Source organism: Alosa alosa, chromosome 22 (genome assembly GCF_017589495.1).
Source record: "Alosa alosa isolate M-15738 ecotype Scorff River chromosome 22, AALO_Geno_1.1, whole genome shotgun sequence".
Classification (NCBI taxonomy): Eukaryota; Metazoa; Chordata; class Actinopteri; order Clupeiformes; family Clupeidae; genus Alosa; species Alosa alosa.
The window spans coordinates 20,341,932-20,368,599 of record NC_063210.1 but is presented as its reverse complement, the minus strand read 5'-3'; the positions used below and the strand labels follow the sequence as shown (position 1 = coordinate 20,368,599).

The 26,668-nt window shown below is 44.1% G+C and overlaps 1 protein-coding gene and 1 long non-coding RNA gene across 2 annotated transcripts in view; both read right to left on the bottom strand.

The window, feature by feature from the left end:
- ndst2b (N-deacetylase/N-sulfotransferase (heparan glucosaminyl) 2b) lies at positions 1-26,500 on the bottom strand. Its single transcript, XM_048233283.1, has 13 exons — positions 25,168-26,500; positions 17,900-17,987; positions 17,344-17,498; positions 13,630-13,815; positions 11,799-11,927; positions 10,866-11,048; positions 10,543-10,639; positions 7,443-7,566; positions 5,851-6,025; positions 5,277-5,447; positions 4,940-5,049; positions 3,661-3,763; positions 1-1,741 (listed from the first exon to the last, which is right to left on the bottom strand). Exons 1-13 carry the CDS (start codon positions 26,236-26,238, stop codon positions 1,616-1,618), a joined length of 2,718 nt encoding a protein of 905 aa, XP_048089240.1. The 5' UTR covers positions 26,239-26,500; the 3' UTR covers positions 1-1,615.
- Positions 26,501-26,647: 147 nt separating this feature from the next.
- The window catches only part of LOC125287440, an 88,924-nt gene continuing 88,903 nt past the window's right edge, over positions 26,648-26,668 (bottom strand). Inside the window, exon 3 of the long non-coding RNA XR_007192366.1 lies at positions 26,648-26,668. This exon is cut by the window's right edge and continues 172 nt beyond it. This is a non-coding gene — a long non-coding RNA (uncharacterized LOC125287440).

The following is a 26,668-nucleotide window of genomic DNA, read 5'->3' as shown; positions in this document are numbered from 1 at the left end:
TCCATTCTGTGCCTTTTTTTATTACAGACTTGAACAAACAGGACAACAGAGTACAGCGTGGGAAATCCATTTACTGTGTGTTGATGGGCAGATACCCAGTTGCTCGCTTTTGATCTGTCTCACACACACACACACACACACACACATAAACAGTGCACAGAAATATGCACTAGATAACACTTACACACATCCAAACACACACTCACTCTCTTTCACACACACACAAACTCATTTGGTTGCTTGGTGCAGTTCAGTCTCAGGATAATTAGCCATCTGAGATAACAGTACTCAGACATGAGTCACTAACTAATGGTGTTCTCATGTCCTCGTGTTCCCCAACCACCTTTCTTTTTTTTTAAAGATCCTCGTTGCGCACATGCCCTGCACGCACATGAAAAGCCCATCCAGTCCCTCTGGGAAGGGGTGTGGCCTTCTGGACTGCCTGCTTCCTTCCTGTTCCAGCAAGCGTGTAAACAAACAGCAATGTTCCAATCTGAGGCAACAGACATTGTGACATCATAATGGCAATGTTCTAGAACCTTTTTTCCTCCTATTCCCTTTTCACCTCACACAAGAGATGGTGGACAAAGTTCTAGAAGCTCCCGGCATTAGGCAGTGTGCTACTGTAGGCACAATGGCTCAACAAGTACCACAGAGATGGTTTGCTATGTCTTGCGTGCTGCAGCTTTACCCCTAGAGCCCAGCAGATAGTACAGTAGCCCCTCTAGCAATTCCATAATATCTAGGTTCATGTCCAGTTAAAGAAGGTCGATTGACTATGCAAGTCCTGTTCCTTTGCCCATACGTACCCCGAGACACCTGTTGCTTCTGCAGGACAGGTTGTGGAGCAATGAGATTTACTCCTCAGAAGTTATCCCAGGTCTGTGTCCCAGACATCCAGGACAGGTGTGGCTACAAAGCCTCAAGTCAAAAGGCCTCAACTCCAGAGAAAGGCATTCCCAGCCTGTCTGTACTGTGTGTCTCTGGGTGGAAGGCCACCAATGACAATCAGACTGTGCTCCTTCCTCTTCCTCCTCATGCTCCTTGTGTCCCATTCCCATTTGGCATTTCCGAGACCCCTGATTGGTTGATGTGATCTGTGTTTTTTTCCGAGTGCATTCACGTCATTGGCTCCTGGAGAGCCAGCAGTGCATGGAGCCCTATATGAAAGGAGGCCTCTGGTGCAGGTAGGGTTCCCTCAAATCAGTAAGACTACTAGAGCCTACACGACTTCAGGCCCAGACGGGCTCCCCACTGGGACTCAGAACACAGACACCAATGACCCTCTGGTAGGTGGCTCTGGGTTAGAGCATCCACACGTTGACGATTAGTGACCCGTGACATGCGGGGTCACAGCCTATAGTCTCTAACTATAGACTGTTCCATCTGCAGGGGATGAGGGCCTAGGGGCCCACGGGTTTCTGGGGGTCCACCTCAGGATTCCATGGTGGGTGGCCCAGCTTCCAGGCCTGTCCAGACGCAGCCTTGGGGGGTGGGGGTGGAAAGTTTGGGGAATGAGTACCCCCCCGCCTGATTCTGATTGGTAGGAGAAGCGGGGGAGGGAGGGTAAACATTTGGGCCTATCTGATTGGTGGAGTGGGGTGGGCTTAGACCCTCAGTTCCAGCTGGCCCCCTGTAGCTCCTCCCTCAGCCAGGGGGGCGGAGTCTGACCCAGGCGGCTCAGCAGGCGGAGCAACTCCAGGTTCTGCTCGCGATAATGTCCTGACAGTAGGGCCCGCGTCTGCAACACACACACACACACACACACACACACACACACACACACACACACAATAATAATAATATAAGTACATATTAGATGATATACAGCTGTGCTCACAAACACACATAAGTGGTACATAATAAATCATACAAACTACACACACACACAAGATGCCATGCCCAGCAGATGCCAAGATGCAAATAATACACTCTATGTAAACAAGCACATACCCACATACTTTCAGACAGAACAGGTCACACATTCATGGTATTATCACACATACAGAACATATTTAAAAAAACAACAAAATAGAGAGAGATCAAGGACACATCATATTGCTTTGGCCCTATTGTACCTTTTACAGTCATGCCAATAAAGCCATTTGAATTTGAGAGAGAGAGAGAGAGAGAGAGAAAGAGAAAAAGAGAAAGAAAAATAAGAGAGAGAGAGAGAGAGAGAGAGAGAGAGAGAGAGAGAGAGAGAGAGAGAGAGAGAGAGAGCCAGCAGTGACAGGCGGTCCGCTCCAAGGCGGCCATAAAACACTAAGTAAGGCGCTGGTGCCAGGATCCAAAAATGCCCCACGCTGCAGTTTGCTACCGAGTTTTCTGCTTACCACTGCACAACTCTGCCCATCACGGTTATCAGCCAGTGAACTATGCCTATCCCTTAAGGGTGTGTGTGTGCGTGTGCGTGTGTGTATGTGTGTGTGTGTGTGTGTGTGTGTGTGTGTGTGTGTGTGTGTGTGACAGTCCCAGATCGTCCTGTTAGCATAACACACTTATATTTAGAATGTTCCACTTGGGAGCAGATTAGTTGCAGTATGGGAAAGGAGGCCTATTTTCTACTTTATTTTCTGCTTAGATAATCTTCACTTTAGGCTTCAGATGTGTGTGTGTGTGTGTGTGTGTGTGTGTGTGTGTGTGTGTGTGTGTGTGTGTGTGTGTGTGTGTTTGTGTGTGTGTGTGTGTACGTACACCTGTGTGTGAGTCCTGGGCAGGGAGGCATCCTCTCACACCTAATTTAACCCTGTGGGAGATAAGCTTGTGATAAAGTGGCTTTCTCGTGTTGTAGCACTTTCTATTAATTTCTGTTAGTCACATACATCCACAGACTGCTCATTATGCCAAGCTCTCTCTCTCTGTGTGTGTGTGTGTGTGTGTGTGTGTGTGTGTGTGTGCATGTGTGCGAGTGTGTGCGTGTGTGTGCGTGTCCGGTCCCTTAAATATCCCCTGGTGTAATCAACTCATTCATTCATTCCCTCACTCTCCACCTCAAGCAGGTGTGGGGTGATTGTCGTGGCGCATAATGGCTGCCGTGCATCACCCAGGTGGGTGCTACACATTGGTGCTAGTGAGCATGGTTCCAATGAAAAGATAAAAAGATACCCGCACACTGTTCTATAAGCTCCCAGAGTGGTTTATTAACAACGTTTCGACCAGAGGTCTTCATCAGGTATCGAGACCTCTGACTCTCTGGTCGAAACGTTGTTAATAAACCACTCTGGGAGCTTATAGAACAGTGTGCGGGTATCTTTTTATCTTTTCAATTGTCGGCTAAGCCTTATACCCAGCACCTGTTTAAATTAGGTAACACTTTACTTGACAGTATCGACATAAGACTGACATAGCACTGTCATGAACACATGACACTGTCATGACACATGGACCCTAACCCTAATCCTAACTCTAACCCTAAATCTAACCCTAACCCTAAATTGGTATGACAAAAACTGAATGTCACTTAATAACAGAAGCGTTATGTCATAAAGTTTATGACTTGTTTATGACATGTTCATGACAGTGTCATGTCACTCTTATGATGATACTGTCAAGTAAAGTGCAACCAAATTTTGTAGATTAGTCGTTTGTAGACAGCTCTGTGCAAATGCAATGTGTAGTTGTTGTGAGGATGTGCGTTCTCGGCAGAACAGGAAGTACCTCAGCAGGCATGTCCGGGTACTTCCTGCCTTTGCTCTTCCCCAGGCATCGTGAGCGTGCTCCGTCCAGCCTCTGGCACCAAAAGCCCTTACTCTCATCAAACCTGCAGTACACACACAACCAGCAGGTGGAGCCCTAGGTCAGTTAACTGAGAACGAGCAAACCTGAGAACGAGCAAACCAATCACAGTACACGTTATTAATACGCCTACTGAGAACGAGCAAACCAATCACAGTACACGTTATTAATACTTGTATGCATTATGAACAATGTTTTCATCTGTACTGTATATGTGTTCCCTAGCAGATGACCAAATGACCTTGATGTTAGCAGCAGCTGTCTACCAAGTGATCTACAAATTAAAACATCCAGGTGATCTACCAATTAAAACATCTAGGTGATCTACTAATTAAAGTATTCATGGAACAAATACAGTAGATCTAGAGCACGGTGCTTATTACAGGGTTTCCACACCTTGGTTAAGATCAAATTCAAGGACCTTTCAAAGACTTTCCAGGCCCAATATCCTTAAATTCAAGGACCTACTGTAATGTGTTGATAAATTTCAAGCGCGGGCATGGTTAAATCATATTACCTCAACAGACCAAGGATACCTTGTCACAGTTTTCTTTTATTTTTGGTCATATGACAGGCCTATTCTATTTTTCATGTTTGTATTTTGCATAAAACTGAACTGAAATAAACTTGTCCTAAACAAGTTAAACTCGTTACCATGAACATGGCGGTTTATTCATCAGAATGTTAAATTAAATATTTGGGCAACAAACACTACACACGGGAAACACGCAGAAATCACGCTGGCCATGTACATGTTAATAAGCGGAATTGTACGTAATTGTATGGATTTTTTTTCCTCAAAAAGAAATTCAAGGACTTTCAAGGACCTCCATTTATTTATGTCTCTTTTCAAAAACTTTCAAGGGCCTTGAATTATTTTTTTTAGATTCACAAACTTTCAAGGATTTCAAGGACCCGTGGGAACCCTGTTATTAGAACCCTGAGACCTTGAATTTCCCCGGGGGATCAATAAAGTATCTATCTATCTATCTATCTATCTATTAGACCTCTAATGATCAGACATACAGACCCATTTGGTTTAGACAGTCCCTACTGCAAGCTTACTTTCATAAGTGTTTCATCCATTTATACAGAACATTAATTTACATAATTTAAGTGAAGACAGCCACAGCCACACAGCCACACACACACACACACACAAACACACACACACACACACACACACACACACTTTACTCACATCAAGGCCTGTGTGTAGTTGTAATGGGGTGTGACTCCGAGGAACTTCTGCACCCCGTCCATCACCTGAACTGGGTTGGAACGAAGCAGAACCCCATCCACTACCAACAGCTAAAACACACACACACACACACACACACATACATTTCTGCTTTAGCGTGTACATATATCATATATTTACTTACTAACCAAATGTAAGACAATAAGGGTGCCATGTTTATAATGTACTATAAACATATATAATGTATACGTTAGTTGTGCAACCATCTCTCCAGGTGAGAAGCCCCAGGCTGTGGATGTAGCTGTGTGTGTGTGTGTGTGTGTGTGTGTGTGTGCACCTGGCTGGGTTGGTAGTGGTGCAGCCATCTGTCCAGGTGTGAGGCATAGGCCCCGGGCCCCAGGCTGCGTCTCTGCAGGGTCTGCAAGGCAGGAGGGGAGGAGCGGCCGGCGGACACCACCTCATGGAAGGAAAAGTTCAAAGCCACGGGGTCCAGATGAGCCCTCTGGTGCTGTGGAGAGAGAGGGAGGAGGAGAGAGAGGGAGGGAGGAGGAGAGAGAGAGGAGGAGAGAGAGGGAGGGAGAGGGAGGAGGGAGGGAGGAGGAGAGAGAGGGAGGGAGGAGGAGAGAGGGAGAAGGACAGAGGGAGGAAGGAGGAGAGAGGGAGAAGGACAGAGGGAGGAAGGAGGAGAGAGGGAGAGAGGGAGGAGAGAGGGAGAGGAAGGAGGAGAGAGAGAGGAAGAGAGGGAGAAGGAAGAGGAGAGAGGAAGGATAAGAGAGGGAGGAGAGGAGAGAGAGAACATAATGAAATTGAGGCAAAGAAGTAAGAACGAACAAAAGATGAATGAAAACATCTTAGGAAACACAATATGGAAACGGAGGCATTGACAAACACACACAGAAACTCACACTCACCTGGTACCAGGAGTACGCACGGTCAGCAGGGTTGATGAGGACAGCGATGATCTTGGCTCTGGGCAGCAGGGCCGAAGCTCTGGGCGGAGCCGCCTCCGTGTCGAAGTAGTTGGCACTCTTCTCAAACAGGAAGTCCGTGCTCACGTTAGACGGGACGGGGAAGAAGTCCATGTACCTGAGAGAGACAGAGAAAAAGATTTCTTAAAAAGTATCATCATTCATTTGTTATATATTTATTCTATTTTAATATAAGAATGATTATTAGTAATAATAGTGTTAATAATATAATAGTGATATCTGAATCAGTATGTCACTGTGTCTTGCAACACAACACCTCTTGACATGTCACTAGAGGCTTTTGAAACTGAAATTGAGAGAGTTCAATGTATGGTTATTTGATGCATAGCTTGGCAAAACAGATATCGTCCCTTTAGAATTATAAGATTCTATCTGACAAAATTCAGTTTTTGACATATTCTTATTCTGTGAGAACTTCATAAGGTGAGGTGTTTCTTGAAGTCGTATGCATTTCTAGACATTATATATGTAGAGGCTTGTTCCACTTATCAATAGAATTGGAGGGGGGGGAGGAGGGAAAGAAAGGCTTGAGCAATATGACATGGGAGTACAGAGAGCAGTGTGAAGGCTGATGAATTCACTCGCTGCATTTTAAATTCTATATAACATTATTAATTCATGACAAATGATTTAGTTCTGGCAGAAATCACCAGGAAATAAAAGAATAACTGCAAAAAGCTTGACTGGTGATCAGTCAGTGTGTGTGTGTGTGTGTGTGTGTGTGTGTGTGTGTGTGTGTGTGTGTGTGTGTGTTTAGAACAAGTGCTTATCGGAGAAAAGACATGACACCACTCTGTGTGAGTGTGTGTGTGTGTTTTAGTGTGTGTGTGTATGGGTGTTTTAGGGTGCGTGTGTCTGTGTGTGTGTGTGTGTTAGAGTGTGTGTGTGTTAGAGTGTGTGTGTGTGTTTTTAGTGTGTGTTTTAGTGTGTGTGTGTGTTAGTGTGTTTTAGTGTGCGTGTTTTAGTGTGTGTGTGTGTATGTTTTAGTGTGTTTTAGTGTGTGTGTGTGTGTGTGTGTGTGTGTGTTAGAGTGTGTGTGTGTGTGTTTTAGTGTTGTGTGTGTGTGTGTGTGTGTGTATGTTTCAGTGTGTGTGTTTTTTAGTGTGTGTGTGTGTGTGTGTGTGTATGTTTTAGTGTGTTTTAGTGTGTGTGTGTGTGTGTGTGTATATGTTTTAGTGTGTTTTAGTGTGTGTGTTTTAGTGTGTGTGTGTGCGTGTGTTAGAGTGTGTGTGTGTTTTAGTGTGTGTGTGTGTGCGTGTGTTAGTGTGTGCGTGTGTTAGTGTGTGTGTGTGTGTGTGTTAGTGTGTTTTAGTGTGTGTGTTTTAGTGTGTGTGTGTGTGCGTGTGTGTGTGTTAGAGTGTGTGTGTGCGTGTGTATGTTTTAGTGTGTGTGTGTGTGTGTGTGTGTATGTTTTAGTGTGTTTTAGTGTGTGTGTGTGTGTGTTTTAGTGTGTGTGTGTGTTAGAGTGTGTGTGTGTTTTAGTGTGTGTGTGTGTGTGTGCGCGTGCTCCTTACCAGTCAATGCCCCGCTGGTAGTTGGGTCCACTAAAGAACTGCACCTCCTCAAATGACACCGGGCTGGAGAAACTACTGGAGATGGCAGGATGGAGTGAGAGAAACGAGTGCAAAGCTGTTGTACCTACAGAGAGAGAGAGAGGGAGAGAGAGAGAGAGGGAGAGAGAGAGAGAGAGAGAGAGAGAGAGAGAGGGAGAGAGAGAGAGAAAGAGAGAGAAAGAAAGAGAAAGAGAGACCATGAGAGAAAAAGAAAGAAAGAAGGAAAGAAAGAAAGAGAGAGAGAGGAAGAACAAAAGAAAGAGAGAAAGAAAGAAAGAAAGAAAGAAAGAAAGAAAGAAAGGAGAGAGGAAGAACAGAAAAAATAAAGAAAGAAAGGAAGAGAGAGCGAGCAATGAAAGAATACATAAGAATACAACTCTATGTTATAGGCACTACATGTATTTTTCAATCTGTTTTCTCTCTCACTGTCACTCCTCAGTTTCATAGTTGCACTGCAGGCCTGCTGTTGTTTTGTTTTGTTCGATTGTTATTACCATCTTATATTACACACATGGCTAACTTGCTCATGCCGACTATTAAAATCACTCGTCAGTGCTTTAAGCAGCACTAAAGTAGTCATCAACAAAATGGCTCAGTGCTAAACGGGCTAGAGTACTTCACCAAAAATGAGACCTGTTCCGCAGTGCTGTGTATTCAGTAGCTTATAAAAATACAATAACAGCTAGGGCTTTAATGATTAATCAATTCATCAATTAGCTGTATATTAATTGGCAACTATTTTGATAATTGAATAATTGGTCATTTTTGTGGAAAATACATATGATTTCTCTGATTGTAGCCTCTTAAACTCTTTTCAAAAGCTTGAACACTGAAAATGTTCAGCTTTACTCAATTCTTCACTATTTTCTGGGATTTTACTGATTAAACAACTAAATGATTAATCAAGAAAATAATAGGCAGGTTAATCAAATATGAAAATAATCTTTACAGCCATAATAAGAACACACCTGCTATGGATAACCACCTAAAAATGAAACATCTGCTGCCATCAGTTAGCACTAGCAGTAATGTTAGCACCAGCACTGTACTGGTAACGTACGACTAGTCAACTACTATTATGCAAAACAATTTCAGTAGTCATGAAGCCTCACTGCAAAAACTGCTTATCTAACAAAATCTAACCAAGTGTTATTAACCTTATATCAAGATAAACAAAACTAGTTGGTATTGTTTTCAGAGGCAAAGAGACTTTACCTAGCTTTTCTTGTGAAAACATTTGACTTAATTTAAAAAAAGACTGACTTATTTTAAGACATCTCATCCTGAAAACAAGCAAATTTGTCTGCCAGTGCGTTAAGCAAATGTGTCCTAAAAACAAGCAAATTTGTCTGCCAGTGCGTTGAGCAAATTTGTCTTGATAAGACTCCTTAAAATAAGTCAAAGTCTTCTTAAATTAAGTCAAAATGTTCTTTTGGGAGGGCGCTAGTTAAGTCTTTTCATACTCAAAACAATACCAAATAGATTTTTTAATCTTAATATAAGATTAATAACACTTGGTTAGAATTCATTTTTTGCAGTGCTCTAGTATTGTGGAGTGGTTCAATAACATCTGTTCTTTCACTTGAGGTCTACCTCCATTTTAATTAAACAACGTCACAGATTAAATTAGAAGCAGTCAATCATCAGTGTTCAGGTTATATATATATATATATATTCAGGTTAAATATAATCACATGACTTGCACTGATAAGTGCAGATGAGTCACACAGATGAATTCCACTGTGTAATGACTCAATATGATTATTAGAGCAACACTGCATACCACAGTCATTTCCACTTCATTTCCCACTTCAAATGCATTCAAATGTTTGTTCCTAACACTGGAATTAAAGCCAAGTTCTTCTAGATAAGAGTTAGGAGCCTGGCGGCATGGCCGTAGATTTGCGTAGGGACCGAAGGACGTGTCCACACCAGGGTCAAATTACGACTAAAATGTCCCCACCAATATTCAGGTCGAAATGGGGAAAAAAGCGCTCACATGCTCTACACAAAGAGTTAAATCATTTCTCACTTCAGTGCTGCGGATCATCTCGTACAGATCTTGTAATGTGCAGTAGCCTATAAGGGTAAACCACGCTGATTTGAAGTTACCTATAATAACTACCAGTGAGCCGCAGTCTCCTGCGCAGCATGGCGCAGCGCTTCAGCTTCACTTCACTACAAGGCATATGAAGTGCGTCCAAATTCACCCATTCTTCTCTTCTACTCATCACACATGTGTCACATGAAAGAGCCTTTTCTCAGCTTTTAAACGGTGCTAGCTAGCCACTATATATTTGCAAGGCTAAAGACAAATATACTAAAATATATTTGCTGTGATAAACAGTTCAAAAGAAAAATAACTTCAAGAGATTTAATAATTATTTTCTGTGCACATCTCCACATCTATTCGTCTTGGTGGAATATCGTAGGCCTACACACTCATCACGCAACACATGACAAACCATATATCAGAATAAACAGCAGACATTACCGAACACAAAGGTGCAATGCATTCCCGTGTATAGTTAGCTGTTCCAGAGTAATCCGGTTTTGAAATACTACGGCTTTAAGCATTTCTTAAACTGAGCTGTGCTTACATCGCCTAGATATCTGTAAATATCAGAATCAGAGAATATACAGGCAGCTCACGGTTAAGAGTTTGTCAATGTAGCCTTAATGATTTCTTTTCACAAAATGCTTGCATGTATTTAAGTTTCTTAAAACTGAGCTGTGCTTAAATGGGTCAATGCATGATTTCATAACAGACCAAATAGAAATTAAATGTTAAATGTTAAATGTTAAATATAGCCTACATATCTGTTCATATTAAAATCAGATTGTGTAGGCTACACAGTATAGTTAGATCAAGTTGGACAGTAGCACATTTTAATCATGGATAGCAGTTGGACAGTAGCACATTTTAATCATTTTTTATATATCTATAGTGGCTGGTGAAAGAGTTGAGCTTTTTTCGGGAGGGTGGGGGGATGGGGGGGGTTAGTGGTGTCCCCACCAAAGCTCAGCGGTCAGATCGCCTATCTTGAGGGGATGTCAATACCTGTCTTCTGTGGGCCAATGATGAGAAACTTGGGCAGCCGATCGCATGTCTTCTCTTTTGACCAGATGTCCTTATGCCTCTTGTCATGACAGGGATTCTGGGAAATAAACCAGTGAATTAAATGATATCCTTTTAACCTTCTTTCAATCGTGTGCCCTCCATTTCTTCAGGATCTTTAGCTAAACAGCTGTCAATCGTAGACATTGTCTTCAGTGGTGGTCCTACATATACAGGGACACAGGTGATAAGCCAGGAACCAGGACCCTGAAGTCGACCGGGACTAATCACTCTTTGTCTCAGGAGAATGTTGTAGTTCCACTTACCTGCCACAAGGGGTCTCTCTCCTCTGGGAAGATCTGGAAGTACTTGTCAGCCAGCTGCACTGGGGGCAGTGTCTGCAGCCGGAGGTTGGTCCAGCACTGGACGAACTTCACCAGCGACTCAAAGGTATAGAGGCCCAGTCGGTCATTGCCGTAGTTAGACAGGTGAGTCATGAAGATACTGACCTGTGCAAGACAGAGGAGTTTGTTTGCACACTGTAATTACGAGCACTTTTGTGCTTAATTAAAGCAAGCAGAGAGAGAGAGAGAGAGAGAGAGAGAGAGAGAGAGAGAGAGAGATAGAGAGAGAGAAAGAAAGAAAGGAAGAGAGAGAGAAAGACAGAAAGAAAGGAAGGGAGAGAGCAAGAGAGAGAGAGAGAGAGAGAGATAGAGAGAGAGAGAAAGGAAGGGAGAGAGAGAGAGAGGGAGAGAGAGAGAGAGAAAGACAGAAAGAAAGGAAGGGAGAGAGAGCAAGAGAGCAAGACAGAGAGATAGAGAGAGAGAGAGAGAGAGAGAGAGAGAGAGAGAGAGAGAGGACAGAAATAAAGGAAGGAGAGAGAAAGACTGAAAGGAAGAGAGAGAGAGAGAGAGAGAGAGAGAGAGAGAGAGAGAGAGAGAGAGAGAGAGAGAGAGAGAGCCAACACAAGCTAATCGTGTTTGCTCATTATCATATCACAGTGGCATATTCTTTGAGGCATTGCTTGGGTGAAAATGGAGACCTGGGCTGAAATAGAAAATGAAAAGGAAGGCTCGTTTACTAGAATAATGTGCTTCATTTGAGCTACCTGCAGGCATGTGGTGGAGTGTGCATGTGTGTTTTTATTTATATATGTAAAAGTGTGTGTGTGTGTGTGTGTGTGTGTGTGTGTGTGTGTGTGTGTGTGTGTGTGTGTGTATGTGAGTGAGAGTGTGTGAGTGAGTTTTAATGCTGTTTACCGGATTAAGCAGCAGCGTCATGAACAGCTCCCCTCCGCGGATGCTCTTGTCCAGCTCCCATGATCCTCCGGGGTATTCCTTGTAGAAGATGGTGTGTGTGAAAAGGCCACACGTCTGCCTCGGTAGAACCTTTCAGAAACACATCACACACCAATCGTGTTCATCTTATTTCTTAAAACACAAAGACAGTGTTAAAAGCTTTGCAACGGGAAATGTTGATTAACACAAATGTATTGTAGCGTAAAAAAAGGTATTGTCATTTGAATGTGATTGACTACGAAAGTAAACAAAGGTGTTGTGGTAATGACGATAATTGGTTAATGATAGTAAAGAATACAATGGTGATAATGGATGACAAGGTATTCTGCTAGGAAAACATAATGCACACCAAGGTGGTGATAAAGCAACGCTACAAAGGTGAATCTAACGCATCTGTAGGCTTCTAGTCAGCCTTCGATTTTTTAGAGCCACTGCAGGCTTTAGCTCAGATGCTATTTTAGTTGAAGTTATTTCAGGGATATCAAACACATCATCCGTACTCTTGTCACTGAATTAATATGTAACTTCACAAAACTTAATAAAATCTTGACTTAATGATGAATGTGGCAAATTGATATGCAAGAGCAATACAGCAGATGTCCCACTTCTTTGGGAGTGCAAATATCACACATTAATTGACTTTCTACTGCGGGGGATTTCGACAGATCGTGATCCACGGACCACTGGGGATTCAAACAAAACCGCGGCGTAAAAGAGAATGACCTCCCACTGGGCTCCACCCACTTCCCTGCAGTGACACCGTATTAACACTACTGCATTTTACATTTCATAATCGCAGTATGATAGTTCTATTGGTCACAGAGGGCAGGAGCAGGTTTCAGTCTCTTTTTTGTCTTTAATAGTGCTGGACCAAACATAGAAGTGATCAGAAAAGGAGAAAAGGCCACACTTTGCATACTTCAATCTCTTTATTGCGTAGACACGTTTCGGTGTAGTGCCTTCTTCAGTGTGCTGCACCGTCTCTATTGTTCACAATTTTAGCAACCCATGATGGCTCACCTGATAAATATACCTGACCCGTGTAGTGATCGCTCACCTGGTAAACATACCTAACTTGTGATCACTCACCTTTAAAGATATCTAACCTGTGATCGTTCGCCTGGGAAACATACCTAACCTGTGATCACTCACCTGGTAAAGATATCTAACCTGTGATCGCTCACCTGGTAAACATACCTAACCTGTGATCGCTCACCTGGTAAACATACCTAATCCGTGTAGTGATGGCTCACCTGGTAAACATACCTAACCTGTGATCGCTCACCTGGTAAACATACCTAATCCGTGTAGTGATGGCTCACCTGGTAAACATACCTAATCCGTGTAGTGATGGCTCACCTGGTAAACATACCTAATCTGTGTAGTGATGTCTCACCTGGTAAACATACCTAATCCGTGTAGTGATGGCTCACCTGGTAAACATACCTAACTTGTGATCACTCACCTTGTAAAGATATCTAACCTGTGATCGTTCGGTAAACATACCTAATCTGTGTAGTGATGTCTCACCTGGTAAACATACCTAATCTGTGTAGTGATGGCTCACCTGATAAATATACCTGACCCGTCTTAGTGATGCTCACCTGAGTAGAAAGCATAGCCTGGGAAACATACCTAACCTGTGATCACTCACCTGGTAAAGATATCTAACCTGTGATCGCTCACCTGGTAAACATACCTAATCTGTGTAGTGATGTCTCACCTGGTAAACATACCTAATCCGTGTAGTGATGGCTCACCTGGTAAACATACCTAACCTGTGATCGCTCACCTTTATGCCGTTGTGGATGAAGCCTCGTCTGAAGCGTGCGGGCCTCAGGTGCGGGTACTCCTCCGTGCTGGTCACCTTGATCCCCCAGACGGACTTCCAGGCCTCATAGAGCTGGCTGTGCACTGGGTACACCCCAGAGTGGTGGGGGGCCACAGCGTAGCCCATATCGGTGGGGATGCCATGCTCCTGTAGGGAGGGAAGGGGAGGTGAAGCCACATGTGTAGTGATTACCGTGACAACATAACACCTCACCATCTGGCTCCATTTGGTCTTTGTGGGCCTGTGATTTAGTTCAGTTCATCAGTTTGATTTTCAACTTTTTGTTAATAATAATAATAATAATAATAATAATAATAATAATAATAATAATAATAACAACAACAACAACAACACTAACTACCCAAGAACGCTTTACAACAAAGAGGATGATAGGACTAGCTATGGTAGCCTACTGTAGATGTAATAGGCTGTGGTGAACAGGTGGGTTTTGAGGAGTTTAAATGTTAATAGTTTTATTCTGTTCTATTGGTGCTTATTATTCTGAACAAATCAGTGTTCTAATACAATCTCCCTTACCTTTTGTTAATGAACTCTGAATGACCTTGTCGTCGTTAGTGACAAAGTAATGACACTAAATAAAAAAAATGTCACATGGACTTGACTTTGAACTGCATGCGAGCCCTGACCTGGCAGGAAATTGGGATCTATTAGAGAACCCCCTTATATGCGACCATGTATATGTCCTCGTACGTGTCCTTGTGTATGTACAGTATTCATATATGCGTCCACTCATCGTCTGACGGGATCTCAGCACACCAGACTCCTGACCTCCCTCTACCTACTCTAGCTAAAGAGAACGTGTCCTGTGAAACATTACACAATAATTGCATGTCCACCTCTATGGAAGTCATTAAAATGATGTTTGAACACATTACCTCCTCTGTGGATCGGCAACAAGAGTCGCTTTAATTATGCAAGTTGCGCAGGACTAACACTCAGTAATGCATTTACATTCAATGGCGATTTAAAAATATGGCTAGAGTGTGTTCACTTGAAGCCGCGTATGGAGATCTGTCCAAGGACACAAGTACAGAGCATGCCAGTCCAGTTCTGGGTCAAAGCTTCTCTGTATTCAGCAGATTTTAGTGAAAAGCTTCAGCGCACTGACCCGTGTCCAGAGAAGACCTTGGTGTCGTGGTACATTTGGCTCAGCTAAGTCAGGTGAAAAAGCTGTCCCTTTCGAAATATGAAACCATGCATAACATCATGATACAGAGATGCACACAGGTAAGGGATAAGGGTGAGAACATTTCCACAACCAGGGGTTAAAGAGGGGGGGGGGGCACAGATAAATTAATAATAAATATATTCTTTCATACCAATGATATAGTGCGATGATAAATGGTGGAGTTAATGGAGTTAATTTTTCGTGTGTACAGAGATGACCAAGAAGCTAAAAATTCTTGTCCAAAAAGTATTGCTACACCACAATACTCAATATGCTGTCCAACGGGGAGTCATTTTTCACTGGATTTTGGGGTTCCCCCACCTGCCAAATCCTACTTGAACCACAACTACTGAGGTTTGGGTGCATGCTCTTCTGGGAAGAACATTTTGAAAGACATCCACTTCACATGCACATTTTTTCTAGTTATTACATGCATATTTGCAGTGTCCTTTCCATCTCAGAAATATATCCTCCAGTCAAAGTTTACGTTTCTGGTCTCCTCAGCTGGTCTTTGTCATCTCAGTCTCTTTAGCTTCCTTCCCCTCACAATGAGTAGCCTACTGAGGGTTTTCCTGCTGATATTCTACTCTACCTTTCATGGGGCAGCCGTGGCCTACTGTTTAGCTCTTCAGACTTGTAACCGGAAGGTTGCCGGTTCGAACCCCGACCAGTAGGAATGGCTGAAGTGCCCTGCTAAGGCTCCTCACTGCTCCCCGAGCGCCGCTGTTGCAGGCAGCTCACTGCGTCGGAATTAGTGTGTGCTTCACCTCACTGTGTGTTCACTGTGTGCTGAGTGTGTTTCACTAATTCACAGATTGGGATAAATGCAGAGACCAAATTTCCCGGGATCAAATAATTATACTTATGGCTGATACTCATGGTCTCCACTGATTGGTTGGAGAGTGAGATGGTAAGCATAAGAATGTTGGCGTCTGACCCAATCAGAGGCAGAGTAGGGTCGGCTGTTGGCAGAATGCAAAAAACAGACCCAAGCTACTTGCTACTGATAATAATATGTTGAGGAGTTGAAAAATACCCAAACTAGCATGATTAATGATATAAATGTTCAATATCCATGATTAGAATACTGAGTCTCTTAATCAGAAATAAAGAGTGGCATTAGGCTGCACACACGAACACTTATCATAATCAGATCTCCACTTCATCATCAGTTATTCCACACAGACTGACTGATGAGGAACACTGACAGGCAGGAGAGGTTGGTGGGCGAGGATGCAGATTTTGGTCCGTGGCAACAGCTCAATAGCCTCACTGTTACACTACCTGTGCTTGTGGAGTTTACTGTATCTTAATTAAATAACAGCTGTGTCTGAAATAGATGGAGCGTATTGTGATCCACACCAAATATCGTCCGGATCTGGAACAAACCCAAACCAGATCTAAGCCGGGTGTGGAGTATGTGCATCCCATAATGAACTGCACTGTGATGTTCCACACTGCTATGCAGATTAACGATGATTAATGATGGTGGCACCATGCAGTCGTGACTCGTGACAGGAATAAACTGAATGAACATACAGTACAATACACAAGAGCAGTCAGACGACAGCAGACCCTCGTCCCCATCTCGCTTTGTTAAAGAAAGTGAAACTTCTTTTTCATCCGGTTCACACAAAGTCTACACAAACTAAAAACTTGACAGAAAGGTCAAGGTTTCTTCCTTGGTAAGGGAGTTTTTCCTTGCCCCTGTTGCTCTTGGGTGCTCCTTGTTGGTGCCCCCCAATCCCAATCCTCCCCCACCTTTCTTATGCAGCCCTTGCCACTTAATCTACTAAACCCCTCTTCTACTGCACTTTTTAACCCCCCCCATAAATGCACAAATAGGCTGACACCAGACATAATTTCACTGCATTTCTTACTTCCAGTAACTATATGCATGTGACTAAACTTCCTTGTATCCTTGAAAAAAGTTAGCCTTTAATGTCAGTCAATCTTCTTTTGAATATGAACCAACCCCACTCCTTTCTAAACACTTTAAAAACCTAATGAATAGTTAGGAATCAAACCACGACTCTTCCACCCAACACAGGCTTTTCCATCTGAGGATCAAGGCGAGCCCTGTAGGGGAGGTGCCTTGTGGTCACAGTTGCACACAGACGGGTGATGTGTGTGTGTGTGTGTGTGTGTGTGTGTGTGTGTGTGTGTGTGTATGTGTGTCCGCCTTGTGGTCACAGTTGCACACAGACGGGTGATGATTAATGTGGTGGTGGCGTGCTGCAGTGAGAGGGATACTCAGTAATGAGTGTCACAGTGAGGCCGTGACCGACTCACCTGGGTGAAGTGAATGCATTACCCTGCCTGCCCAGATTATATGTAGGTCAGGTGTGCCTCACCTGTGTGAATCATTAGTGCTACCTTGCCCAGTTTGTGCATTGTGAAAGTCTATAGGCAAACTGTTTGCACTAGGATTACACACTGTGGCGAAGGTGTGTTTGTCTCACCTTGTGCAGGTGTGTTTGTCTCACCTGGGCAAACTGCTTGTTGAGCCTCATCTGCTCAGCCAGCACACTGACGTTGTGGAACAGGTGCGGCTGCATGTGGTTCCACATGTGAGGGAACCACCAGAACTCTTTACGGTGACGCAGCAGCGTGTCATCTCCCAGGTCCTCCTCATCAGTTCCTGAAGAAGAAGCAGCGAGAGTGCGTGTGTCAGGCTGTGTGTGTGTGTGTGTGTGTGTGTGTGTGTGTGTGTGTGTGTGTGTAGAAAACCGTCCCAGTGTTTCCCATACATTGACTCTTTTGTGGCGGCCCACCACAATATCAACATTGACCACCACACAATGATTTTCCAGGTTGTACTAAATTGTGCTTAAATCTGGTTAGCATCAAAACCACACTGTGCTAATTTGTTAAAAACTGTTGTATTCAAATTCATTCTGCAAACCAACCACCACAAATGGAATTCAATTCTGTGGGAAACACTGTGTCCGCCAGTGAAAAAATGCCACACCACTTACACCATTGGTGAGCGTGACTTTAATTGAATAGAGATGGAGATCTTTGATGGCGGCCATCACTTACCTGTGTGGAAGAACTTGCCAGAGAAACCCAGGTTGAAGGTGAAGTTGGGCACCAAGGCCCTCAGCTTGCTCTGTGTGTGCAGGAGGGCCTGCAGAACCAAACCAAACACAAGTATGTCATTTCAGCTATTTACACACACACACACACACACACACACACACACACACACACACATACACAGTGCTGCTTGAAAGTTTGTGAACCCTTCAGACATGATCAGTTTTACAAAACAATAAAAATAACCTTATTTAATGCACATCGACTGAGTTGACAGTCATATTCAGATTTGCAGTGGTCTCTTAAGTTTTTCCATATGTACATATAATATTATATTTATACTGATTTTATGCCATAGGCCTACTACAGAAGCTGTATCTTAGGCTAGTGACAATGGCCCCACATTTTTGAGATACCCCTACCGGAGGTAGAACTAAACGCAACAATGTTTTTCCTTATCTCTAAGGTCTCCCATATATGAAATTGATTCTTAGCTAAAAATATTTTAGTGCTAAGATTGTTAAATTAACAGATGTTGTTATACACATAAAACCAAAAAGGACTAAAATATAGCCTGTCCGTATGGGAGTTAAGGCATATAAACTAGTGCAGATCAATCACACAAGCTCTGAGAGCTTTGAAACTTGGCATGCTTATAGTCAGGAAGTTGCTTTACCTACTAGAAAAACTGAATGTGAATATCTTGATGTAAGGAATGAATAAAGACATGTAAACATACACCTAAAATAAGCGGACATGCAAAAAATGAATATCTATGCAGAATGTATTCATTTACTTTGTAGCTGCTTTACCAGGGATTATCATAGAAACACATATGATGGCTTATGGGAAAGGTGGGGTTGTACTGAATCCAACAATACCAAATATGTAAATATAGTATGACAAGTTAGGGTGTTCTGTCACTCAATGTATAAGGTGTCCAAAATGAAAGAAAACAGAACACTAGCAAAATACAGTCTCAAGTCCAAATCACATTATCAGTGGTGAGAAGAATGTTGATAAATTCATTGTTACTGCAAGGCAAGTGCTGATCTATATTTACATTTAATAATGATACATTTCATATGAAACGCAGATCCAATTGAATCAGGTTAACACTGGAATGGAACACCTTTATTAAAATATTTACATCCACTTGAATTTTGTTTTGGTCAAGTCATTACTGAATAATGGAAAAATATATTGTTAGCTTTTGTCTGTCCAGACCAGCAGTGGACAGTAGAGCCTACACTGCTTACTTCACCCCTAAGTAGCTAAACAGTTAGTTGTAGAAACTACTTTCCCTAGCTAAGAAAGTAGCCTACTTAGCCCTCTGACTAATGTTGCATGTGTAATTCAACTTGATTTGCATTTCAATGAAAATTCTGAAATTTTTCCTTTTCACTAGTCGCTTGAATTATAAGGCCTTTTCACACAGAGATTACGCTAAATTTGCGGGAAGAGGAGACCTCTTTTTGCCGCAACGTGTCTGAAAATGAGGTGAACATTTGCCGGCCTGCTGATCTGTTCACATGATGCGCATTTTGGGGAGCCAGGAGAGCTAGCAAATTAAAATGTGACGTGCAATAGGGGGCGTGTAGAGTGATAGTCGTAGGCCTTATTATGCGTGGGCCTAATAAGACGTCTGCAAAAAGACGTCTCCTCTTCCTGCAAATTTAGCGTAATCTCTGTGTGAAAAGGCCCTATTATGTCCCACCGTTCCGCCTCGGTCTATGTGAAAGGGACAGTCGTTCCGCGATTCTGCTACATAAAATCGCGGCGATTTTGGCAGTGTGAAAAGGCCTACTGAGAATGTCTTACGGACATTGGATCCAAAGCTTGTCGGAAACATTTTGAAAAGGGCAAGAAAAAAGATCCCCATGTCCAAAACCAGTAGAAGGCCTCCAACGCATACTTACCCTTGCTCAGCAGAGAGAGAGATGGTGATGTCCATAAAACTCTGGCTCCATATACAGATGATATTTTCTCCAAAATCAAAGTTTCGTATCATGTATCATGTATAGCGAACTACTGCAGTAGGCTAAGACAAAAATCAGTGAGCAGCAGCAAGTTGCAAATGTTGAGAGTGAGAGCACATCTGCACCAAGAAGGCTGAGTAGGGCTGATACAACATAATTTCAAATGCGGAGAGATTGTTTCATTTGTGGGAAGGCCAGCTCTAAACCAGAACCTCTGACAGCAATTTCAACTGGAACAGTCGCAAATACCAGAGACAAGGTCCTTCGGGCAGCTTCTGAAAGGCTTGTAGATGTATATCTTCGAATTCTTTCATGCCCAGATCTTTTTTGCATGATACCAAATACCAGGGTGCGATTTGTGTAAAACCAGAAGGGGGTGATTTTGAATACGTTTGTAACCCCCCCCCCACCAAAAAGAACTAACGATTCATAGCCTAGTAATGTCATGGCTAATAATACCCTATATTATTTTTGCCACCTTTGTAACATTTTAGTTTCTAACAGTGTTAGTTGGTAACCAAATAGCCTACACATTGCGCTACACGTTGCGTAGTGCGTAGGCTACGTGCATTCTCTCTCCTGATGATTTGCGTTCAGTAGCCAAGTGCGTAATATTGCAAAAGTTGAAAAAATAAATGTGTTTATTGTAGCCTACAGAAAATAAATAGCCTATCATACTGTCAGTTAATTGCCTACAGTGCAGTGAAGAGTTTGGAGAGTAAAGTTCTTCTAAGCTTCTATTTCTTGCAGCTGTTAAAACACCCACCTACGTTCTACTCTACGTGCAGTTGTCCTCCATCTCAGTTGCATCAGTTTTCTAATTTTGAAGGTTCTAAAACATTATTATGCTTCACTGAATCCTTCTCGTTTTCTTTCATTTGTCCAGCTAACTTTTCTATTGAAACTAGCCATTTATGATGGATTACACACTTGACATCTGAAATGTCCTGCACGATCAAGGCCAAATTAAGTTATCACGCAGCCACTGTGTCAGCAGCATGAGTGCTGACGGTGACGGTGCGTTTCTGATGTCAGATTATTATGTAGGCTAGCCTACTAGACTGTTCTCACGTTGCAGCGCATTACTTATATGAAGTAGCATTAATCAATATGAGGGGCAGAGGGGGATAAATGTTGTCCCCACCGGGGATACAAATAATTTAGCAGAGGTAGGGATAGGAAAACCAGAGGGGGGGAAATCCTCACCATCCCCCCCTACAAATCGCACCCTGCCAAATACCATAAAATGCCTTGCACACTACATCTCTAAATTAAATATAGCAGAAGCCATAGAAAAGAATGAAAAAAGCAGACCAATGTCTATAACAAAGCCTTTATTAAGCTCACTGAAGACATTGATAAAACAGTATTGTCCAAAGGTATGACAACACAAGAAATATAAATCTTTTCAGTTGGGATGTAGACACAGTGGTGTCTACATCCCAACTGTTCTCACTTGAGGGTTGGGGTTTAGCAGCTTCCCTCAGTGCACAATATGGTCATACTATCTGAGCAGATCAGATCTGACTGTCTTGGACGTGGAACAAATGCAAGCCTGTCTTTGTGCTGTATCAGCTTTTCCTTTAGTTTCCAGGACCATGGCATCATATGCAAAGAGATCTGGGCATGAAAGAATTTGAATGTACATCTTCATCAAGCCTTTCAGAAGCTGCCCGAAGGACCTTGTCTCTCGTACTGGGGACAGCCGTGGCCTACTGGTTAGGGGTTCGGGCTTGTAACCAAAGAGTTACCGGTTTGATCCCCGACCCAGAAGGGAAAAAGGCGGGGGAAGTGGTTGAGCACTGCTCTCCCATGCCCACATCCATGGTGCCCTTGAGCAAGGCACCTAACCCCTCACTGCTCTCCCATGCCCACATCCATGGTGCCCTTGAGCAAGGCACCTAACCCCTCACTGCTCTCCCATGCCCACATCCATGGTGCCCTTGAGCAAGGCACCTGACCCCTCACTGCTCCCTGAGCTCCACTGTAATAAGGCAGCTCACTGCTCCGGGTTAGTGTGTGCTTCACCTCATTGTGTTCACTGTGTGCTCTGTGTGTTCACTAATTCACGGATGGGATAAATGCAGAGACCAAATTCCTTGTATACGCAAGTATACTTGGCCTATAATTTACATTGCCCCTGTACCAGTCGAAATGGCGGTCAGAGGTTCTGATCTAGAGCTGGCCTTTCCACAAATGAAACAATCTCTCAGTATTTGAAACTCTCAGTATTTGATACTCAGCCTTCTTGGTGCAGATGTGTTCTCACTCTCAACATTTGCAACTTGCTGCTGCTCACTGATTTTTGTCTTACTGCAGTAGTTCACTCTACATGTTATGCAACTTTGATTTTGGAGGAAATATCATCTGTATATGGAGCAAGAGTTTTATGGACATCACCATCTCGCTCTGCTGAGCAAGGGTAAGTATGTGTTGGAGGCCTTCTACTGTGGGGTTTTGGACATAGGGATCTTTTTTCTTGCCCTTTTCAAAATGTTTCCCACAAATGATACAAAGCTTTGGATCCAATGCTTGTAAGACATTCTCCATAATTCAAAAGACTAGTGAAAAGGAAAAATGATATACATTTCAGAATTTTCATCGAAATGCAAATCAAGTTGAATTACACATGAAACATTGGTCAGAGGGCTAAGTACTTTCTTAGCTAGGGAAAGTAGTTTCTACAACTAACTGTTTAGCTACTTAGGGGTGAAGTAAGCAGTGTAGGCTCTACTGTCCACTGCTGGTCTGGACAGACAAAAGCTAACAATATTATTTTTCATTATTCAGTGATGACTTGACCAAAACAAAATTCAAGTGAATATAAATATTTTAATAAAGGTGTTCCATTCCAATGTTAACCTGATTCAATTGGATCGGTGTTTCATATGAATTGTTTAATACTGGGACATATGAAATTTATCATTATTAAATGTAAATATAGAGCAGCACTTACCTTATGTAACTTACCTTGCAGTAACAATGAATGTCAACATTCTCCTCACCACTGATAATGTGATTTGGACTTTTTGCATGTCCGCTTATTTTAGGTGTATGTTTACATGTCTCTATTCATTCCATACATCAAGATATTCACATCCAGTCTTTTCTAGTAGGTAAAGGAACTTCCTGACTATAAACATGCCAAGTTTCAAAGCTCTCAGAGCTTGTGTGATTGATCTGCACTAATTTATATGCCTTAACTCCAATACGGACAGGCTATATTTTAGTTCTTTTTTTGGTTTTGGGGTGTATAACAATATCTGTTAATTTAACAATCTTAGCAGTAAAATATTTTTAGCTAAGAATCCATTTCATATATGGGAGACCTTAGAGATGAGGAAAAACATTGTTGTGTTTAGTTCTACCTCCGGTAGGGGTATCTCAAAAACTAAAGCCCTTTCTGAACATTTGTCACTAGGCTATCTAATATAGCAGAGCAGATACTACAATTACCCAGAAATAGTTCCAGCTATGCTCGCAAGTGAAAATGTCACTTTTTACCGTGCAATTACATAGATCCTGCCAAATGTTATATTATAAAGCACTTGTTATAGTCTGACTAAAGTATGAAGAACAGTGTTGTGTAGCATTGATGGATGGTGCACAGATGCTTTCTATTAACATTGAACTTGGGTTAGATTTACGGAGCGAGCTTTTGTAATGAAAGAGTAATAAAGAAAGTTTGCTATGTGAAACTGGACATATTGAATTCATGTTGAGAGGGGTGTCAGTTGTTGACTGACTGTCTAGAAGAAGGAAAGAGAGCTTAAAAATGCTGTCCACGGACGTCACGCGAGAAGCTGTTGATGTGTCTGTGCTCCTTAGAGGTGTGTGTGTGTGTGTGTGTGTGTGTGTGTGTGTGTGTGTGTGTGTGTGTGTGTGTGTGTGTGTGCACACATATGCAAATGGGGGTGTGTTATTTCTGGAGAGGCTGGTGTGTGTGTGTGTGTGTGTGTGTGTGTGTGTGTGTGTGTGTGTGTGTGTGTGTGTGTGTGTGTGTGCACACATGCAAATGGGGGTGTGTTATTTCTGGAGAGGCTGGTGTGTGTGTGTGTGTGTGTGTGTGTGTGTGTGTGTGTGTGTGTGTGCGCACATATGCAAATGGGGGTGTGTTATTTCTGGAGAGGCTGGTGTGTGTGTGTGTGTGTGTGTGTGTGTGTGTGTGTGTGTGTGTGTGTGTGTGCACACATATGCAAATGGGGGTGTGTTATTTCTGGAGAGGCTGGTGTGTGTGTGTGTGTGTGTGTGTGTGTGTGTGTGCACACATATGCAAATGGGGGTGTGTTATTTCTGGAGAGGCTGGTGTGTGTGTGTGTGTGTGTGTGTGTGTGTGTGTGTGTGTGTGTGTGTGTGTGTGCACACATGTATGCAAATGGGGGTGTGTTATTTCTGGAGAGGCTGGTGTGTGTGTGTGTGTGTGTGTGTGTGTGTGTGTGTGTGCGCATAGCTGGGGGGTAGGGATCAATGTCATTTACGGAGCTGACTTTTGAAACTTGATGAGTTTTTTGTTGTCTTATTCTTTCCTTAAGTCCCTGATTACTTCCAGCAGGAGGCTCAGGCCCCCCAATCTGGACATAAGCAGCACTCTTCTCAACCACACACAGACACACACACTGTACCTCCTCCCACACAGACACACACATAGACACAGACGCATCTTCCCTTGCCCAGCAATCTGTAACACACACACACACACACACACACACACACACACACAGCTACTGTATGTTCTCGCACATACCCTAACTCTAAACAATCCGACAACGTGGTCCTAACCAACTTAAATACATATTATGCCCTCATGCGCGCATACACAACACCCACCACAAAAGCACCAACATCAACACACTCCATCTTACAGTTAAAAACAAAACAAACACATTATACACATTCTACTCATTATGGGATGTACAAACCCCTGGTATAATTCACCCACCTCACATGAGCCTTCTCATGGCAAGACCATTACAAACCTCCAAACCAGCACACACACTTCCAGCAGGTTCCCAGAGCAACCATTAAGCCTTTTATATCTCACACACACACAGACACACACACACACAGACACAGACACACACACACACAATCAGAAGCTCATTACAGCAGCAGCTTATCCACCTGAAGCGTGCAAATGTCATTTCACTCAGTTTAGCAACACAAGCTCCCACACAGACCCCCCCACACACACACACACACACACACACACACACACACAGCAGTATGTGTGTGCTTTTTTCCAAACAATATTTCCATCTAGCTGTAACTGGTTAAAAAAAATGGTCGTCTCACCTCCACGTCAGACACCTTCATCCTGGTGCCCTCCTTCCCCACGAAGATGTCATCCACGTCCACCAGCAGGTGGCGCTCCAGCGACAGACTCAACCGGCCTCCCGTCAGGAAGGCCACGGTGTCCACAAACACCAGCTTGTGTAGCCAGAACGACAGGCTGCCCCCGAATAGAACCCTCTGGATCCCATCGTGGAGGCCCAGGTCCTGGACCACCGTGGCCAGGAGAGGCCTCTGCTGGTGGGGGTGAGCCAGGGGCACGGGCCCCTCCGGAAGTCTGGGGCTGGCCACCAGAACTGGCTCGTAGGTGGTGTGGTTGGACAGGAACGCGGTCCAGTCCTCGCCGGGGAGCGGGCCCGGGTCCAGCTGGCTGGGCCGGGTCACGTAGAGGAGCGGCGCGGCCGGGTTGACCCGGTAGTCGCGCAGCGCCAGGTTGGAGCGGAGGAAGAGTGGGAAGCCGCGGAGCTGGGCACTGGGCGGCGAGTTCTCCCCGGCCCGGTAGAACCCGACCACCCCGACGCCGTAGTCCTGGCAGTACTTGTCCAGCAGGGCCCGGTTCCACGTGTCCAGGTTGACGTACTTGAGCAGGTTCTCGTAGACCACCAGCGCGTAGCGGCCGCGGCCCCGCACCGCCAGGCTCGGCAGGTCGCCCCGGCCCGGCGCCATCTCCGTCCGGTACCGGAACCGTCCGGCCTCCAGGATGGCGGCGATCTCCTGGCCCAGCTGCGAGTAGATGCTCTCCACCAGCACCAGAACCACCGGGTCAGTCCGCGACACGTCCGGCCCCTTTCCGCCGACCCCTCCCCGCCTATGGCTACCCTGGGACGGGTAGAACCCCCCTCCCGTCCCCCGAAGGCTGCCCAGACCCCTGACCCCACCGAGCGTGCCCGCGATGGGCAGTGGGGTGGCACACTCTCCCAGAGGCAGCGGCGGAGGCTCCTTGATCTTGGGGGCGCTGCTGACGTGGTACGCCAGGTAGGCCATGGACAGCAGGCAGAAGACGATGAGGGCCGCCACTAGCCGGTGCAGGCCCAGCTGCCGGACGCTCCGTGGCAACCTCCACGCCCCCGGCATGGCCTCCGCAACACGCACACGCACACACACGGGTGGAAACAGATGGATGGATGGATGGATGGATTGATGGATGGATAAATGGATTGATGGATGGATAAATAGATTGATGGATGGACGGATTAATTGATGGTAGGAAGGAGCAAAGGGGAGAGGAGGATGACGAGAAGGTGGAGGTAGAGGAGGAGGTGAAGGAGGAGGAGGAGGAGGAGGACTGGCCGGGTCTACTTTAGGTGACCATGGCCCCCATAGCCTGCGACGGGACCAGCCCGAAGCTTATCTAGTCCTCTTTTCTTTCCTCTTCTGTTCCCTCTCTCTCACCCCCTTTTTTTCCTTTTACTCCCTCCTTCCTTTCCTCCTTAAGAACCACCACTCCCTCCTTCCCTCCCTCCCTCCCTCCCTCCCTCCCTTTCTCTTCTCTCTCTCTCTCGGG

Coding starts and splice junctions, on each gene's coding strand:
- ndst2b (XM_048233283.1), bottom strand. CDS start 26,238: ATGCCGGGGGCGTGGAGGTTGCCACGGAGCGTCCGGCAGCTGGGCCTG. Junction 10,640..10,865: donor AGAGAGACCCCTTGTGGCAG/GTAAGTGGAACT, acceptor TTTATTTCCCAG/AATCCCTGTCATGACAAGAG. Junction 7,567..10,542: donor CATTGGCCCACAGAAGACAG/GTATTGACATCC, acceptor CTCTCTCTGTAG/GTACAACAGCTTTGCACTCG.